General features: G+C 39.5%; 1 protein-coding gene across 1 annotated transcript in view; it reads right to left on the minus strand.

Moving 5' to 3' along the window:
* Positions 1-8478: 8478 nt before the first annotated feature.
* LOC106875998 (uncharacterized) overlaps positions 8479-18204 on the minus strand; it is a 34301-nt gene continuing 24575 nt past the window's right edge. The window contains exons 5-9 of the mRNA XM_052975658.1: positions 15245-15670; positions 13508-13630; positions 12654-12905; positions 11009-11092; positions 8479-10020 (exon numbers count right to left, since the gene is read on the minus strand). Of these exons, the coding sequence (XP_052831618.1) occupies positions 8864-10020; positions 11009-11092; positions 12654-12905; positions 13508-13630; positions 15245-15670 (2042 nt within the window). The 3' untranslated portion in view covers positions 8479-8863. The remainder of the gene's footprint in view (positions 10021-11008; positions 11093-12653; positions 12906-13507; positions 13631-15244; positions 15671-18204) is intronic.

Here is an 18204-nt window from a genome sequence, read left to right on the forward strand (position 1 = left end):
TATCTGAATATTCAATATATCTATAGGCGCAGGCGTGGCTGTGTGGTAAGCAGCTTGCTCCCCAACCACATGGTTGCAGGTTCAGTCCCACTGTGTGGCACCTTTGGCAAGTGTCTCCTACTATAGCGTCGGGCCGACCAAAGCCTTATGAGTGGATTTGGTAGACGGAAACTGAACATGAATATATATATATATGTGTGTGTGTGTGTTTGCGTGTCTGTGTTCCCCCCATCCCACCATTACTTGACAACCAATGTTGGTGTGTTTACATCCCCATCACTTAGCAGTTCAGCAAAAGAGCCTGATAGAATAAGTACTAGGCTCACAAAGAATAAATCCTGAGGTCGATTTATTCGACTAAAAGGTCGTGCTCCAGCATGGCAACAGTCGACTGAAATGAGTGAAAGGGTACATGTATTATAAGTATATAGTTATATATATATATATATATATATATATATATATATATATATATATATACATAATATTTGTAGACACACACACACATTCATATCTGTCTTATTAAAGTTAAATTCAATTCTAGATGATGTCGTATTTAAGAAACCATTCAAAACCCTATCACATTTATCTGACTAAGCTAAAGATCCATTTTTTTTTCATAAATTCCAAAATTCTGAATAATCGTTAAGTATAAAAATATTAAAAGACTAACTTCTTCAGAAGTATATAATTTAACTGTACAACCCTTGGTTTGTTTCTCTTCTTGTCTTTGTTATTGTTTGTACATCTGGTTACCTATGTATAACTAGGTAAATCCAGGATTTAATTTTACTAACGAGAAGGTAAATTTTTCTGACTGTTAACCTCATCTTTAGAAAGTAGACGTGTTTTTAATATTTACATCAATACTACCACATGGTTTACGGTTCTGTTCCCTAGCATGACACCTTGAGCAAGTGTCTTCTGCTATAGCCTTGGGCTGACCAATGCTTTGTGAATGCAATTGGTAGATAAAAACTATATAGAAGCCCATTGTATGTGTGTGAGTGTTTTTATATGCATATGTGTATGTCTATATATACATGTATGTATGTATTTATAAAGATGTATATGTAGATGGATGTCTGTGTGTGTATGTGTATGTGTGTGTGTATATATATATAATCTACATATGTATGTGTGTATATATGATCCTGACATCATAACAGAGTTATACATCTTCAGAATTTATTTATTAAAGTATTTTCTTCATTTTCTTATTTATGAAGAAATTACTTCAATAAATAAATTTTGCAGATCTATAATTCTCCATTCTTCTTTATCATGTCCTGTATGCTACATGAAATCCAACGAAATGAACTCGGGATTTACCTATCAAATGAAATACAGTTTCTTTATCTAAAAGGATTCTGAAGATACCCTATCATTCAATATGGTTAGCCAGATCTGGATTGTATTAGAGTATTCATTAGGTACCTACCTAGATTTCAAATTCTTATTCTTTTATGTTACATATACATGCATATATGTATGTATATACATACACACCCACACAACACATACATACATATATTCATGTATGCGTGAGTATTTATTTCCATGTCTTTTGCATGAAACCGTTTGGGCTTCAGCCTTGGTTTAAGCTGCTGTAAATAGTTTGTCCTGCAGCTTGAGGGTTTGTGTGTGTGTAAAGATGAATACAATAATGCATCACTTGAAAAACAGAGAGTTGTTGACATGAAGGGTACCTAGCCGCAGAATACTATCAAAGAGAGTCTTGTCCAATTCCTGCTGCCAGCATGAAGAAATAAAAAAGGAATGGTCTTCAAAACAATGCTGGGATAAACATTACATTTCTTTCTTTTTTTTTTTTTGTTTTCTAATTGTTGTTGTTGTCTGGGGTCATATTCCTAACTACGTGCTTAGTATCAGACTGGATTTGAACTAGGAACTTGCATTTCTAAATTAAAGGCAGTAATGCTCTGAATTTAGAAATAAACAATCCTGTTGGTTCGATTACAGGAGTAAGGCAATATTGATCTGAGATCAAACTGTTTGAAACGTAGTGCAGATCATCATCATCATCATCATCATCACCATTAAATATCCATTTTCCATGCTTGCACAAGGTGGACAGTTCTGCAGTAACAGGTGAGCCAGAGGACTGTGCCATGATCCAGTGTCTGCTTTGGTATGGTTTCTACGGTTGAATGCCCTTCCTAATGCCAGCCACTTTAGAGAGTGTGTTGGGTGCTTCTCATGTGATATTGGCACCAGTGGAGTCACCAGGTAACTTGCAAGACAAGACCCCCCCCCTCAACTGAAGCAGGGGGATAGTATTGAGGGAGGTGGCTTTGGGCCATGTAATGTGAAGTTGAAGTCTGAAAGGGTGAAAGAAACGGGTGTGTTGCTGTAAAGGAGATACATGGCTCCTTCAGTCAGAGAAGAGGGAGTTATTAAAACAACATTTAATCCTTACAATGAAGTCAATAGTCTGAAAAATTATCTTAATCAACATTTCAGACATTTAAAATTTTACAACTTTTTTAGGTCTGTCTTCAATATATTGCATACATGTTGCTGTTAATTTATTATTTCAACTACAACCTAAAATGATGAAAATGAAAAAAAAAAAGCGGGGGACTAAACGCATCATAGCATTTAGTTTTTCTCATCTTAGTGGAAATCACTTTCGGATGAATTTTTTTTTTTTCTTTTCTTTATCCATAATATAAGTTCCAATATTGAAATCTGCAATCAGTGCAGTCGATTTGTAACCCACCCACCCTCTTTCAGTTATAAGCCCTCTCTCTATTTCAGGAAAGTTGAAATATATTTTTTATTGGAAATAATTTGTGCACATGCATTAATTTTCATCTGATTCTCAGTCTACAACTGTCCAATTCTTTATTTGATTTCATCAGATCTTTACTGTAAACTGCCAATATATTTAAATAATAACATTTATTCTTGCAAAATGGAGATAGAGAGACTTGTGTGCATATGAAGATCCCAAAACAAAATAAATTAAATAAATGTTTTTATAACAGATTGTTGTTTTCAGTTGTGACTTTTAAATAAATAATATTAAACACGTTTTATACTATATAGTCCTAGTTTTATGTACCATTATAACCTGTTGATATTGACCTTTCTCCTTATTGCTTTCATTTCTAGTGGAGTTGTTGAATATCTACCAAAAAATACTTTCTACCGGTAGATCTGTGCTTTTTTTAATTTTAAAGAAACCTGTATTTTATGGATCCTGAAAGGATGAAAGGCAAAGTCAACCTTGGTGGAATTTGAACTCAAAATGTAAAGACAGACGAAATGCCTCAAAGCATTTTGCCTGGTGTGCTAACAAGTCTGCCAACTCATCACATTTATATAATAATAATAATAATAATAATAATATGGTCATGTGTTGTGAATGAATGAGGACAGCTGTGTGAAAAAGTGTCACACTCTTGCAGTTGAGGGAACCTGTGGAAGAGGTAGACCCAGGAAAACCTGGGATGGAGATATGCTGTGCTTGAGAAGACCCGACAAGCCAAGTGAGCCCATGGCCTATGCTAGTGGGTGTAACTAGCCCATTTATGAGTACCTCTCATTCATTGGACAATGACCTTTGCTTGCGAAGACCTATTGAGGCAAGTGTAAACAAACCTAAATTGCTGACGTGGCAGTGATATGTGAAAAACAACATTTGACCGTGGATGTTGCCAGTGCCGCTTGACTGGCCCTTGTGCTGGTGGCATGTAAAAAGCACCCACTACACTCTCGGAGTGATTGGCATTAGGAAGGTCATCCAGCTGTAGAAACTTTGCCAGATCAGATTGAGCCTGGTGCAGCCTCTGGTTCACCAGTCTTCAGTCAAACCGTCCAACCCATGCCAGCATGGAAAGCGGATGTTAAACAATGATGATGATTAATAATAATAATAACAATAATAAAAAAAATATAATAATAAAGCTTGGTAAGTTTAAACTTTTGTGTGTATGTTCTTTGGCTCGATTTGGATAAATTCTATTTAAATACTAACTTATCAGCTAAGAGATTTAAAGATTTCCACTCTAATAGAATTAGAATTTATTAAATCTTTATGTATTAACAAAATTCTTACAAGTGTGCTAGAGCTCAAGTATGTGTGTATTTTCTCAAGACGTATCTTTGAGAAAATATACATACATAGGTGCATGAGTGGCTGTGTGGTAAGTATCTTGCTTACCAACCACATGGTTCTGGTTCAGTCCCACTGTGTGGCATCTTGGGTAAGTGTCTTCTACTATAGCCTTGGGCCGACCAAAGCCTTGTGAGTGGATTTGGTAGATGGAAACTGAAAGAAGCCAGTCGTATATATACACACACACACACACACACATATGTATGTGTGTGTCTGTGTTTGTTCCTCCAACATTGCTTGACAACTGATGCTGGTGTGTTTACATCCCCATAACTTAGCGGTTTGGCAAAACTGACTGATAGAATAAGTCCTGGGGTCGATTTGCTCGACTAAAGGCGGTGCTCCAGCATGGAGCATTGGGCCTGATAGAAGCAAAGTAGCTTAGTTCCTTTTGAGCATTGGGCTTCAAGGAGGCAAAGCGGCTGAGTTCCTTTCAAGTGTTGGGCTTCACAGAAGCAAAGTAGCTTAGTTCCTTCTGAGTGTTGGGTCTCATGGAGGCAAAGTGGCTGAGTTCCTTTCGACTGCTGGGCCTCACCGAAGCAGACTGGCTGTGTTCCTTTTGAACATCGGGTCTCACCGAAGCAAAGTGTTTCTGTGTTACCCAGCACTTGAGCAGTGCACATCATTATATGTGCTTCTTATCATCAGTGTACTAGAGAGGGAGATAAGAATTAGGTCATCTGAGAATGTTACGTCAGCTAGATGAACCAAAAATAGTGTGATTAATCAAACTGCTAGAAACAGCAGCCAGATCTCCCTCAAATAGCATTCCTACTGTCTTTAAAAAAGAAGGGGGACATATTGAATAGTGTGGTTGGACCTCATGGAGGATTTCCTTTCGAGCATTGGGCCTCACGAAGGCAAAGTAGTTGAGTTCCTTTTCAGTGTTGGGCCTCACCGAGGCAAAGTGGTTGAATTCCTTTCAGTGTGCTGGGCCTCACAGAGGCAAACTAGCCCAGTTCCTTCTGAGCGTTGGGTTGCACTGAACAAAGTTGTTGAGTTCCCTCCAAGTGTTGGGCTTCGCAGAGGCAAAGTGGCTCAGTTCCTATCAAGTGTTGGGCCTCATGGAGGCAAAGTAGATCAGTTCCTTTTGAGTTTTGGGCTTCACCAAAGCAAAGTGGCTGAACTCCTTCTAAGCGTTGGGCCTCACAGAGGCAAAGTGGCTGAGTTAAATTCAAGTGTTGGCCTCATGGAGGCAAAGTGGCTGAGTTAAATTCAAGTGTTGGCCTCATGGAGGCAAAGTGGCTGAGTTCCGAGCATTGGGCTTCACAGAAGCAAAGTGGCTGAGTTCCTTTCGAGCGTTGAGCCTCACAGAGGCAAAATGCCTGAGTTCCTTTCCAGCGTTAGGTCTCACGGAGGCAAAGTGGCTAAGTTCCTTCGAAGCGTTGAGCCTCATGGTGGCTAAGTGACTGAGTTCTGAGCGTTGGGCCTCACAGAGGCAAAGTGGCTGCGTTCCAAGCTTAAGGCCTCACAGAGGCAAAGTGGCTGAGTTGGTTTCCAGCATTGGGCCTCATGGAGGCAAAGTAGCTGAGTTCCTTTTGAGCGTTGGGCCTCACGGAAACAAAGTGACTGATTTCCTTTCAAGTGTTGAGCCTCATGGAAGCAAAGTGTTTCTGTGTTATTGAGCACTTAAGCAATGCACATCATTATACGCAATTCTTATCATCATTCTACTAGAGAAGGAGATAAGAATTAGGTCATCTAAGAATGTTACGTCAGCTAGATGAACCAAAAATAGTGTGATTAATCAAACTGCTAGAAACAACAGCCAGATCTCCCACAAATAGCATTCCTATTGTTTTTAAAAAAAGAAAGGAGACATATTTAATAGTGTGGTTGGACCTCATGGAGGATTTCCTTTCGAGGCAAAGTGGCTGAGTTCCTATCAAGCATTAGACCTCATGGAGACAAGTTGCTGAATTCCTTTTTAGTGTTGAGCCGCATGGAGGCAAAGTGACTGAGATCCGAGCATTGGGCCGCACAGAGGCATAGTGGCTGAATTCCTTTCAAGCATTGGGCCTCATGGAGGCAAAGTGATTGAGTTCCTTTTGAGTGTTGGGCCTCCTGGGGGCAAAGTGGCCGAGTTCCTTTTGAGCATTGGGACTGATGGAGTCAAGTGGCTGAGTTCCTTTGAAGCATTGGGCCTCATGGGGACAACGTGACTGAGTTCCAATCAAGCAACAGACCTCACGGAGGCAAGTGACTGAATTCCATTCAGTGTGTTGGGCCTCACAAAGGCAAAGTGGCTGAGTTCCTTTCGAGCATTGGGCCTCACAGAGGCAAAGTGGTAGAGTTCCTTTCCAGCGTTGAGCATCATGGAGGCAAAGTGGCTAAGTTCTGATCATTGGGCCTCTCAGAGGTAAAGTGGCTGAGTTGCTTTTGAGCATTGGGCCTCACGGAGGTAAAGTGGTTGAGTACCTTTCAAGCATTGGGCCTCACAGAGGTAAATCGCTGAGTTCCAAGTGTTGAGCCTCACAGAAGTAAAGTGGCTGATATCCTTCAGAGTGTTGGGCTTCACAGAAGTAAAGTGACTGAGTTCCTTCCGAGCGTTGGGCCTCACGGAGGCAAAGTGGCTGAGTTTCTTTCCAGCAGTGGGCCTCATGGAGGCAAAGTAGCTGAGTTGTGAATGGCAGAAATGTTAGCACGCTGGGCGAAATGCTTAGTGGCATTTCGTCTGTCTTTACATTCTGAGTTCAAATCCAGCCGAGCTCGACTTTGCCTTTCATCCTTTTGGGGGTCGATAAATTAAATACCAGTTGCATACTGGGCTCAATCTAATCAACTGGGGCCCTCTCCAAAAATTTCGGGCCTTGTGCCTAGAGTAGAAAATAATATTTTGTCAGAATTCCACTTATTCTACACCAATAAATCTCTGGTTTAATATGCACATTTAGCAATTTTTGGCTGATTATAAGAAGGGTCCATTTTTGCTGAGGAATCTACACTAGTTAAACATGTCTAGAGTTGGGTTTTATGTACTTAGTACTGAAAATTAATAATAAATGTCAACTATTGTTTTTCTTTTACTATATTGTTGCCGGCTTAACAAGTTGCTGAGTTTATATATATAGACCGACCTCAAAATGCTGAGCTTTACAAAGGAAATGATTAAAGACTGGAATATACAGTGCATTACTGTACTCAAAATCTACCCATCACAACGGAACTGAACAAAATTGATATCCTAAAACCACTTTGGTAATGCTTGCTTATGAAAGGCACTGGTGTCTGGTGTCAGATAAAAAGCACCCAGTACATTCTGTAAATTGGTAGTTGTTAGGGAGAGCATCCAGTTGTAGGAACCAACCCAAATCAGACTACTGAACTGGTGTGGATCCTCACCGTACCAGCTCCTACCAAACTGTCCAGCCAATACCAACATGGAAAACATACTTTAGATGATGACGATGACACATATTCTATGGCAATGAAAATGCTTATGAAGAAAATGTACTTTACTTGGAAGTAGGTGAGGGTTAGCAATAAGGAAGGGCATCCAATTACAGAAAATCTGTCGCATTGAATTCCATTTGTTTCATGCAAGCATAGAAAAGCAGGCGTTAAAATGGTGATGTTTATAATATAAGTATGTATGTGTGCATGGAATATATATATGCTGGCATCATCATTTAAATTTATAGTTTTCCATGCATCATTGATGCTCTTCCTATCACCAACCCTGGCCTGTTTTCAAGCAAAATAATATTCTCCTGTGAATGAACATATTTTCATGGGAGACTGGAAACGAAGGATGATGGTGGTGCTTGTTTATTTCTATGGAATATCTCTAGAATTTCAGAAGATACTATAAACATTGGAGGGTACCTTGTGCTTAACAAGAGTTTTGTTAACTTGTATGGTTGAGCATATTTTGTGGTCAGAAAATGCAAAATCAAATGTCCATCAAGTGGTCAGTACCATGAAACTGGGATAAACTTCTGCACGTTTCAGCATTTTCTAACAATGGAATCATCATCATCATCATCATCATCATCGTTTAACGTCCGCTTTCCATGCTAGCATGAGTTGGACGATTTGACTGAGGACTGGTGAAACCGGATGGCAACACCAGGCTCCAGTCTGATTTGGCAGAGTTTCTACAGCTGGATGCCCTTCCTAACGCCAACCACTCAGAGAGTGTAGTGGGTGCCTTTACGTGTCACCCGTACGAAAACGTCCACGCTCGAAATGGTGTCTTTTATGTGCCACACGCACAGGCCAGTCCAGGGGCACTGGCAACGATCTCACTCGAAAATCCTACGGGAATGAAAAAGCAAAAAAACAAAAACAAAAAAAAGGTTTTCCTGTTGAGAATAAAACAGGTCATTGAGATCTACAGTAAAAATCACAATTTTTATTTTGGCATTTTTAAACAAGTATTTATGATAAACTACACATTGCAAATACTAAAGAAATATATAATTTAATGATGTTCTTTCCATTTATATTTTTATTTGTTTTATCATGCACATGTGGTTGGGAAATTACATTTTTAAAAACTTATACATATGCATATTGTTCCAACAATGCTTTTCCCCACTTTTGATGGTTAGATTCTTTTCATGACTGCCAACCACTCGACCTTCAAGGACAAGTGGAAGCTATTTGTTTGTCAGGTAGGTTGAGGCATGTGAAATTATCTCCTTTTCTACATAGACAACTTAAAAAAGTCATCCAGCCTTAACCTCGCACCCACTGTTTTTCATAATTTATAAAAGACTATTGCATTTGAGTGTTTTCTTCACTGTCTAAATTCTGTAATACAAATGATAAATGTTCACAGATGATTGTATGGAGATCACTTGAAATATACATAAGAATTCTAAAATTGTCTTTGTCTGCTAAAACACCGCTTGGTGTTGCCATCACATCAGACAGGGTCTTGTGAACTTGACTGATCTTTTGGAAAAGATCAGGACTCAATGGCATTGGCATTACTTTGCAAACTTCTGTAAAGTTAGACAACCAATCGTAGTATTCCTGGCTACTGAAATCTGGTTTCGATACAAAATCTACTGGACCTTCAAGTTTATCACTTTGTAGAAGATGTTGGGAATCTGTTGCTATTTCTTCCTGCTTCACTGACTCGTTGTTCTCTTCAAATTGAACTTCAACAAAATGTGGCTGATTATCTTCACCTTTTACGTTCTCTATAAGTTGCTGAGCGTATTCAACTGGCACCTCTACTTGCTCTGTACAAGTTTGATTGGGATTTTGTTCAACATCTTCCAAGCTGACAATAGTTATTACTGTGGCACCATCAGTAGTGTTTTCAATTAACGAAGGGAGATCTTGTTCAACGATTGTTGCAGCAATCTGATTTGCCGTGTTGTCATAGTTGGCAGAGTGTTCTTGTGATGCAGCTTGGCACATAGCTGAGAACTGCTCTCGTTCGTTTTCAGAGATAGTGCCGATGCCAGCAGACTGCATTGCCGTAGCTACCACCTGAGCCACAGTCTGTGAACTCGAACCATCTGTTTCTTCTAAGATAACATCCCCACTGTTCACTGGAGTGGCTATATGTGTCACTTCACTGCCTGTTAATCCTTCAACTATTTGGGCTAATTTTTTATGATAGGCTGTTGGTTTATTGTCTACAGCAACTCGAGAAACAGCTCCAGCTTGATTTCTCTCATTTTCCTTATATGATAATTGGGAGGTAGATTTGGCTTCTTGTTTAGAAATCTTAAAATTGCTCTCATGTTCTGAATGCTTACGTGTCGTATGGACCTTTAATTGTCCAGCCCTTTTAAAAGAATCACCACACAGTTCACAAGTGTAGGGTTTCGAACCCAAATGTTCTTTAACATGGCGTCTTTTGCTGGAAGGGTCACTAAATCGTGCATGGCATAAATTACAAACAAATGGCTTCTTTCCTGAAAAAAAAAAAAAAAAAAAATCTTATTTACATGAAATTATCAACATTGTCATTAATATCGTTAGCAGTTTCTTGGATTAAAAAAAAAGAAAAAAACTGTTTGAGTACTTGTGGCTGCTTTAGTTGATTTTACCCTTCCCACTAAATTTGTGTGGATGATTTGACCGAGAACAGGCAAGCTGGGAGGCTGCACCAGGCTCCAATCTGATTTGGCAAGGTTGCTACAGCTGGATGCCTTTCCTAACACCAACCATTCCAAGAGTGTGGGCTTTCATGTGCCACTGGCACGGGGGCCAGCCAGGCAGCATTGTCATCCGCCACGCTTGAACTGTGCTTTTTAAGTGCCAGTCATACAGCACTGGCATCGGCCACGACTACTATTTCACTTGGTTCAACAGGTCTTCACAAGCATAGCATATTGCCCAACGACTGAAGGGTGCTTTTAATGCTAATTATATGCTTATATATATATATATCACGTAGGTACTGTAAGTTTAGAGGTAATACTTGATAAGTGTAAGCACCTGTATATGCCAAATAGTGGCAGAGGTGAAAGAATATATCAAATGTAAATTGAAAACAGAACACAAAGGATATCGCGGTACACATGTTTCAAGCTTTATACACAATCTGTCATTACATCAGTATATATTGTTGATATAAAGGATGGTTTAAAGCTATCTTCAGCCGCAAATATTGCCAGTCCCAAGATTACATCACATTATATTATCCATTATAATAGGTTTATCCTTTAAACAGTTATATCTGCAGTTATATACATAGTTATATATATATATGACCTTATGCAAAGAGTACCAATGTATTACACAGAAAGAAATAATAATAATAATTTAATTAGTAACAAGAACAGATTGAAGTTGACATATCTTAAAAATATAAATACAAATATACAAAAAACAAGAAAAAATACTGAGTATTATGAATGGCTACCATGAAGAATAAGTTTATATAAAGGAGAAAGTCACCTGTATGAATGATTTTATGCCTTGTTACATCTGATTGGTGAGCGAACCCACGGTTGCAATGATCACAGACAAATGGTTTTTCACCTGAAAATTGATGTTAAAAGGTTCATATTTTAGAAAAGAAAACTGTCACAATCAAAGTATAATCTTGCTAAAACCCTTTAGAATTCAGCTTACTCTGTCTAATATATTGCTTTCTATTATAGGCACAAGGCCTCAAATTTGTTGGGAGGGGACTAGTCGATCACATTGAGCCCAGTGTTTCATTGGTACTTATTTTATTGACTCCGAAAGGATGAAAGGCAAAGTCAACCTTGGTGGAATTTGAACTCAGAACATAGCGACGGGCAAACTACCACGAAGCATTTCATCCAGCGTACTAATGATTCTGCCAACTCGTTACTTTTCTCAGTCTAATATAATGCTTATTTATTCAGTTTTGAATTATTCATGCGTTAACTTGAAACCAATATTATTACTATTAATAATGCCATGCCAAAAAACACTTGAGATTTTGATATGATTATTTATTTTAGTATGACATTGTAGGGTAGGTATGAGAGGCCAAACCTGGCCAGTTTGAATATAAAACAGGAAGAATATTTGAGCCAAATATGGTTGGTTCAAAAGCTAGAGTTAATGATTATAGCAGATCCAAAAAATGATCTTTTAAGGTGTTTTTTATATTTCACTTATATGGAATATATCAAATCACTTTGATGGCATGCACTGTTCTCTCACTCAATAATAATAATAATAATAATAATAATAATTTCGAATTATGGCACAAGGCCAGTGATTTTAGGGAGTGGAAGTTAGTTGCATGATTATACAGTTTATGGTTTGAGTTTACGTTTTCAAAAATAACTGTACATTTGAGAATATTAATGAAATTTGTTAATTAGTTATCATTAGCCATATTCATGCAAGACACAAATCTTGTAAGACACAAATCAGTTCCATAAATATTTCCCCAGTGCAGCATAGCAAACAAGTTTGCTGGTATGGTTCATCATCATCATCATCATTGTCATCGTTTAATGTCTGCTTTCCATGCTAGCATGGGTTGGACGGTCTAATTGAGGGCTGGCAAGCCAGAAGGCTGCACCAGGCTCCAATCCAATCCAATCTGGCAATGTTTCTACAGCTGGGTGCCCTTCCCAACACCAACCACTCCGAGAGTGTAGTGGGTGCTTTTTACATGCCACTGGCACGAGGGTCAGTCAGGTGGCACTAGCAATGACCACGCTTGAATGGTGCTTTTTACATGCCACCGGCACAGGACCAGTCAGCCAGCACTGGCATCAACCATGCCGTTTATTAAAAGGAAAACCAAAACTTATCTAGGGACCTTGCAAACCTTGGAATGAGAGAGAAAGTCACTGACTGACTTTTTAACTAGCACATTAAACAATCAATTAGTTAACGAGTTGGTTAAATATTTAACTGATAAACAATTAAGTGGAATTGAACCTGTGCATGTGTTATCATTGGTGAAATGACCCACCCAACACACAAACTCACATCAAGAATCTTGCAAACCTAATTCGACAATGAAGCAACATTTATACACATTTTCAATTAAAGAAAATGCCGAACAGGTTTTAGTTAGAAAATTAATGAAAATAGGAAAACTGAAAGATACCTGTATGTACTTTAGAATGAGATTTTAGATACACCATCTGAGAAAACTTCTGGCCACATTGGTTGCACTCAAAGGGTTTCTCTGAAGAGTGAGTGATGAGATGGCGTCGTAGACAACTAATCTGACGGAAAGGAAGCTGACAAATATGACAAACATGTGGCTTGGAGTTGGTATGAATTGCTACATGTTCCAACAAGCTTATTTTACTCGAGAACTTGTTATCACATATTTCACATGCAAAAGGTTTGATTCCTGCATAATTTTATGAAAGGGAAAAGAAAAAAATGAAAAAGATTATTTTAAAAGGTTGTTAAATGAAATAATAATTGATTTATTTGGGAGAAGGAGAATATTGACATCGGGAGAGGAAGTACATTGGTTTAAATCATTGTGCCAACAACCACCTTGAGCACTTTTTTGAGCTCCATGTGTCTAACACACATGGGCATGCCTACAAAGTCAGAAAACAGCACAGCTCCCATGACTTTCAGAAACATTTTTTTCACACTCAGAATTGCTGAAGCGTGGAACAAACTACCTGCATCAATTGTTAGTTGCTGAGACATTGCATCCTTTAAAACCTCCATGCTTCCTGAAATTCGTCAACACTACACCTGATATCCACCCCCCTCCATACACATGCACACATGTATATCATGACTCACATACACTGTTTACTTTCCTGACTTTTGTACATAATTCTATGTACTGTACATATACCTTCGATGAGTTGTAGTGCACCTGAGCACTGCACACAATAATTTCATTATTAATGTAAGACTAGGAAATTTGTTGAAAGAGGAAGACGGGGGGAAAAAATGATAATCACAACTAAAGAAAATCAAAACACAAACCTAAGTGAACAAGATTATGTCTTCGCAAACTTTCATTGTTTCGAAAACGTTTTGCACAACCATTAAAACTGCACTGAAATGGTTTTTCTCCTGTATGTACTCTCATGTGTACTTTGAGATTGCCTGAAATAAATAAAATACATATGCACGTGTGAGACAGGGCTTTAACAGTAGGTTCTAGCAACAGGTGAAATGGGTAGGGCAAGTCTTGGATTTAATGCAGCTAGACAGCTGGCACAGAGGCTGGTGAACCGTATTTTGGTCCTTACATTAACAATTCCCTCATTCTACAAACCATTTCGGATCGCATATATATATATATATATATCACCACCACCACCATCATCATCATCATCGTTTAACGTCCGCTTTCCATGCTAGCATGGGTTGGACGATTTGACTGAGGACTGGTGAACTAGATGGCTACACCAGGCTCCAATCTGATCTGGCAGAGTTTCTACAGCTGGATGCCCTTCCTAACGCCAACCACTCTGAGAGTATAGTGGGTGCTTTTACGTGCCACCGGCATGAAGGCCAGTCAGGCGGTACTGGCAATGACCAAGCTCAAAATGGTGTATTTTACGTGCCACCTGCACAGGAGCCAGTCCAGCGGCACTGGCAACGATCTCGCTTGAATGTCTTTAAACGTGCTACTGGCACCAGTGCCAGGAAGGCGATGCTGGGCACAGGTGCCATCACTATTTCACTTTCGCTTGCCCCAATAGGTCTTCGCAAGCTGAGTTTAGTGTCCAATGAAGGAGACAATGTTTTATATATATATATATATATATATATATCCATTCTTGTTGTCCCCTTCCACAAAAAATATTAATGAATTAAAACAATTAGCTCTTAAGAATAAGGCAATAATTTAATAGGTTACATAAATATGTAAAATCAGATTTGATTGAGCCTGGTGCAGCCTCTGGTTCACTAGTCCTCAATCAAACTGTCAAACTCATGCCAGCATGGAAAGCGGCAGAATTTGAATTCAGAATGGAGTGATGAGTGAAATACCTCAAAGCATTTCATCCAGCATGCTAACGATTCTGCCAGCTCACCGCCTTAAATACTACTACTACTACTACTACTACTAATAATAATAATAATAATGATAATAACAACAGAATAACATAATAATAACAACAACAACAACAACAGAAAAGAGATGGTATAGGCACATGCCAGAAAAGGTCACAGAAAACGAGAAAGTAACCATACTCTGAGATATGCCAATACACACAGATAGAGAAATTAAGGCCAATAGGCCAGATATAGTTGTCAGGGATCATGAAGAAAAAAAATGCTTTCTAATTGATGTATCAATACCTTCAGATGACAACATTTCTCTAAAAGAAATGGAGAAACTTTCAAAATACAAAGATCTGGAAATAGAGGTAACTCGAATGTGGAATCTAAAACCAGAAATAATTCCTACCATAGTAGGTGCCTTAGGTGTAATAAAAAAATATTCAGACAAATACATAACAAAAACACCAGGACTTACAAATATATATAACATACAGAAAATTGCACTACTGGGCACTGCACACATCCTATGCAAAACACTTTCAATACAGTAACCATAAGAGCACCAGCAAACCACAGCACATACCCAAGGCGCACAGAGCTGCGCTCGGTAGTGAAGTGAAAGCATGTTATAAAAATAAAACTACTGAACAATAATAATAATAATAATAATAATAACAACAATATAAAAAATCAAATCTATATTACCTTTTTGAGTGAATTCTCTATGACAAATTTTACAAGAAAAATTACTTTTATTTGAAGAAGCATTTCCTTCCGTTTTTTTTGCACAGGAACCTTCCGTTTTCTTTGCACAGGTACCTTCCACAGACGAAAGTGCTTTGTCTTCTAAGGACACCACAAAGACAGACTCTATAGGTTCAGTACTTTCTGACCCTGATTGATTGGTGAGCCCGACTAATTCATTTATTGACTCTGCTGCTGCTGCTACTACTGATGATGATGATGATGATGATGATGATGACGACGACGATGATGACGATGACGACGATGTTGTTGTTGTTAATTCCGCTGCTGTTGTTGTTGTTGTTGCTGCTGTTGTTGTTGCTGCTGTTGTTGTTATTGGTGGTGGAGGAGGAGGAGGTGGTGGTGGTGGAAGCAGAAGAGAAGGAGCTGTAATGAAAACAATATAACTTTCAACATGTGGCTTACTATGAAGATAACAAGTGGATGCATGTATTTATGACAGCAATGTCTAGTTTCCCCACTTTTCCTGTTGCTGTTTAGCCCCAGGCCAGCTCCGATCGAGCAGTGGACCTATTACGATTAACCCTTCAGTATTCAGATTACTCCCTCAAATGTAATGCTTATTTATTCACACTGGTTTGAATTAATCAGGCATTATCTTGTAGCTTTGAAATTTTAATAACATGTATGAGTGAAGACAGTAGCATCAAGAAGTGCCTATCTCTAATCGTAGAGAGAACATATGGAAGGGGTAGACCCAGGAAGACGTGAGACGAAGTGGTGAGAAAGGATCCAGAGACATTGGGACTCACAGAGAGGATGACAGGGGGCCAGTTTGCTGTGCTTGAAAAGACATGTTGAGCTCAGTAAAACTGAGGTTGTCCTTGCATACAGGTATGTCCCCAGCATCCCTCTCCAGCTGAGCATCCCTAATTCTTATGGGCTCATAGGTGCTGGTGCCATGCAAAAAGCACCCTTGCCTGTGCTGTATAAAACCACCCAGTGCACTCTGTAAAGTGGTTGGCATTAGGAAGGGCATCAAGCTATAGATGATTGTGTCAAAAACAATGAAAACTCTTTGAAAACTTTGCTTAGGCCTCTGAGCAGGTATCACCAAGCTTTTGGCAAAATTTGATGCAGATTCTCTGCTCAACTTTCTCTGTCATGATCAGTGTGATGATCACACACTACACACCTTCCTTCTAAACAGCGGAAGTGAGATAAAACATTAAAACTTAGTGAGCATTCAGACCAGAATTCAAGGTCAATCAGTGCCAAGCAGCTTCACTCAGTGTGCTTTAGCTTCATTACCATGGCTACAGTCTGGATACTTATTGATCAGACCACGTATAGGTATAAACAGTAATGTTTAACACTGTCATATATATACTCAAACATTGAAAGACTTTGCCAGCAGGAATTGTCTTAGGAGGCATATTTTCCTTATAGAAGAATGTGGGATGAAGTTGTGAGAAAGAATCTTCGGATGTTGGGCCTTACAGAGGGGATGATAGGGGACCGAGACTCCTGGTGGTTTGCTGTGAGGAGACACATAAAGCTAAGTAAAATTGTGGTTGTCTTTGCATACAGGCATGTCCCCTGCATCCCTCTTCAGCTGAGCATTCCTAATCTTGCAGGCTCATGGATGCTGATGCCATGTAAAAGCACCCTTGCCTGTGCTGTATAAAACCACCCAGTGCACTCTGTAAAGTGGTTGGCATTAGGAAGGGCATCAAGCCATAGAGACTATGCCAAAACAGACATGGAACCTTCAGGTGCTCTTCAACTGGCCAGCTCCTGTTAAACCGTTCAACCCATGCCAGCATGGAAAATGGATGTTAAATGATGATGATGATGATGACGATGTGATTTTTTTAGTCTTTTATTCTGTTATTTGTTTCAGGAATTTTGACTGTGGCCATGCTGGAGCACCGCCTTTGGTTGAACAAACCAACCTCAGGACTTATTCTATCGGTCTCTCTTGCTGAACCGCTAAGTTACAGGGATGTAAACACAACAACATCAGTTGTCAAGTGATGATGGTGGGACAAACAAGACACACACAGATATCATCATCCTCATCTTTTAACATCCGATTTTCATGCTAGCATGGGTTGGACAATTTGACTGAGTACTGGTGAACCGGATGGCTGCACCAGGCTCCAATCTGATCTGGCAGAGTTTCTACAGCTGGATGCCCTTCCTAACGCCAACCACTCTGATAATGTAGTGGGTGCTTTTATGTGCCACTGGCATGAGGGCCAGTCAGGCTGTACTGGCAACAGCCACGCTCAAAATGGTGTTTTTTATGTGCCACCTGCACAGGAGCCAGTCCAGCAGCACTGGCAATGGCCTCACTCAAATGATTTTCTAACATGCCACTGGCACAAGTGCCAGTAAGGCGACACTGGTAATGATCACACTCAAATGGTGCTATTTATGTGCCACTAGCACGGAAGCAAGACAGCTGCTCTGGCAATAATCACGCTTGGACAGTGCTGTTAGTGCACCAATGGCACAGGTGCCAGTCATCGAATATGGTTCAATTATGATTTTGATTTCACTCGCCCCAACAGGTCTTTGCAAGCAGAGTTTAGTTCCCAATGAAGGAGAGGTTGGCATGGGTGCTAGTCGTCGAATTTGGTTTGATTTCGATTTTAAATTCACTTGCCTCAACAGGTCTTCGCAAGCAGAGTTTAGTGTCCAATGAAGTAAAGATACGAATAAGTGAGCTGGCTACACTTCTGGCAGAGGCCACAGATTATGCTCTCACTTGGCTTGCCAGGTCTTCTCACGTACTGCATATTTCCAAAGGTCCCGGTCACTAGTCACTGCCTCGGTGAGGCCTAAAGTTCGAAGGTCGTACTTCACCACCTCATCCCAGGTCTTCCTGGGTCTACCTCTTCCACAGGCTCCCTCAACTGCTAGGGTGTGGCACTTTTTCACACAGCTATCCTTAT

The sequence above is a fragment of the Octopus bimaculoides genome, chromosome 2 (genome assembly GCF_001194135.2).
Source record: "Octopus bimaculoides isolate UCB-OBI-ISO-001 chromosome 2, ASM119413v2, whole genome shotgun sequence".
Classification (NCBI taxonomy): Eukaryota; Metazoa; Mollusca; class Cephalopoda; order Octopoda; family Octopodidae; genus Octopus; species Octopus bimaculoides.